The sequence below is a fragment of the Vombatus ursinus genome, unplaced genomic scaffold, assembly GCF_900497805.2.
Source record: "Vombatus ursinus unplaced genomic scaffold, bare-nosed wombat genome assembly UNPS02014879.1, whole genome shotgun sequence".
Lineage (NCBI taxonomy): Eukaryota > Metazoa > Chordata > Mammalia > Diprotodontia > Vombatidae > Vombatus > Vombatus ursinus.
The window spans coordinates 10,082-11,040 of record NW_020954657.1 but is presented as its reverse complement, the minus strand read 5'-3'; the positions used below and the strand labels follow the sequence as shown (position 1 = coordinate 11,040).

The following is a 959-nucleotide window of genomic DNA, read 5'->3' as shown; positions in this document are numbered from 1 at the left end:
GGGACATGAGAGCTGTTTCCACATGTATGAATCAAGGGCTGCCAAGTACAGGAAGGCTTAATCTTATTCTGTTTCTTTGTTTTGTTTTGTTTTGCAAGGCAATTGGGATTAAGTGACTTGCCCAGGGTCACACAGCTAGTAAGTATCAAGTATCTGGTCTGAGACCAGATTTGAACTCAGGTCCTCCTGACTCCAGGGCCAGTGCTCTATCCACAGGCTTAGTCTTATTCTGCCTGGCCCAAGGGGAAGAAGGAGCAATGAGTTTGAAGGACCCTCCCCAGACCAATGGGCACCTCCCTTTCCGTAGCCCAAACCCACCATGGCTGTCTTGGAAGGCAGCACTGATCTCAGAGGGTACTCCCCGCCAGTCAGTGGTCCTTCTTGGGGAAAGGCCATCAACACGCCGTGTACTGGCATGGAAACGCCAATAACTGCCCCCATGGAAGAAGTAGATTTTGTTCTTCCCTGTCCCCCACACCAGTGCTGCATGGATGGCTGAACTTGTTAGACCTAGGTCAGAGAGTGGCGCTGGGCCCAGGACACGCTGCTCTCCGGCATACACCCAATATTGAGGGCCTGGGCAAAAGACCAGAGGGGAAATATTCAAGGCAGGGGGCACTGGGAGCTCCTCCCTTCAGAGAGGCTGGGGGCACCATCCTAAGGCAGGGCAGGCCCCCAGACAATCCCTCTATAGGAAAGGGCAGCGGGAGATGAGCCTGGGAAAGGTACTGAAGCAGATGGAGACAGGGAGAAGGGTGCTCGGAGCAGAAGCTGGGCATCTCCCTGCCAGAGTAGAAGGAGGAGGTCCCTTCCATTGCCCTTTCATGAACAAGAGGAGGAGCCTCTACTCCCCAGGCACTTCAGCTGGAGGTATGTGGCCCCATCCCAAGGGAATACAGTGAGCATGGGCCCAGGGGTGGAAGGAAGGAGGAGGGAGGGAGGGAGGGAGAAGAGAAGAA

At 54.8% G+C, this 959-nt stretch overlaps 1 protein-coding gene across 1 annotated transcript in view; it reads right to left on the bottom strand.

Moving 5' to 3' along the window:
• LOC114028339 (stromelysin-3-like) overlaps positions 1-959 on the bottom strand; it is a 12,183-nt gene that overhangs the window by 2,166 nt on the left and 9,058 nt on the right. Inside the window, exon 10 of the mRNA XM_027842590.1 lies at positions 319-576. Within this exon, the coding sequence (XP_027698391.1) occupies positions 319-576 (258 nt within the window). The remainder of the gene's footprint in view (positions 1-318; positions 577-959) is intronic.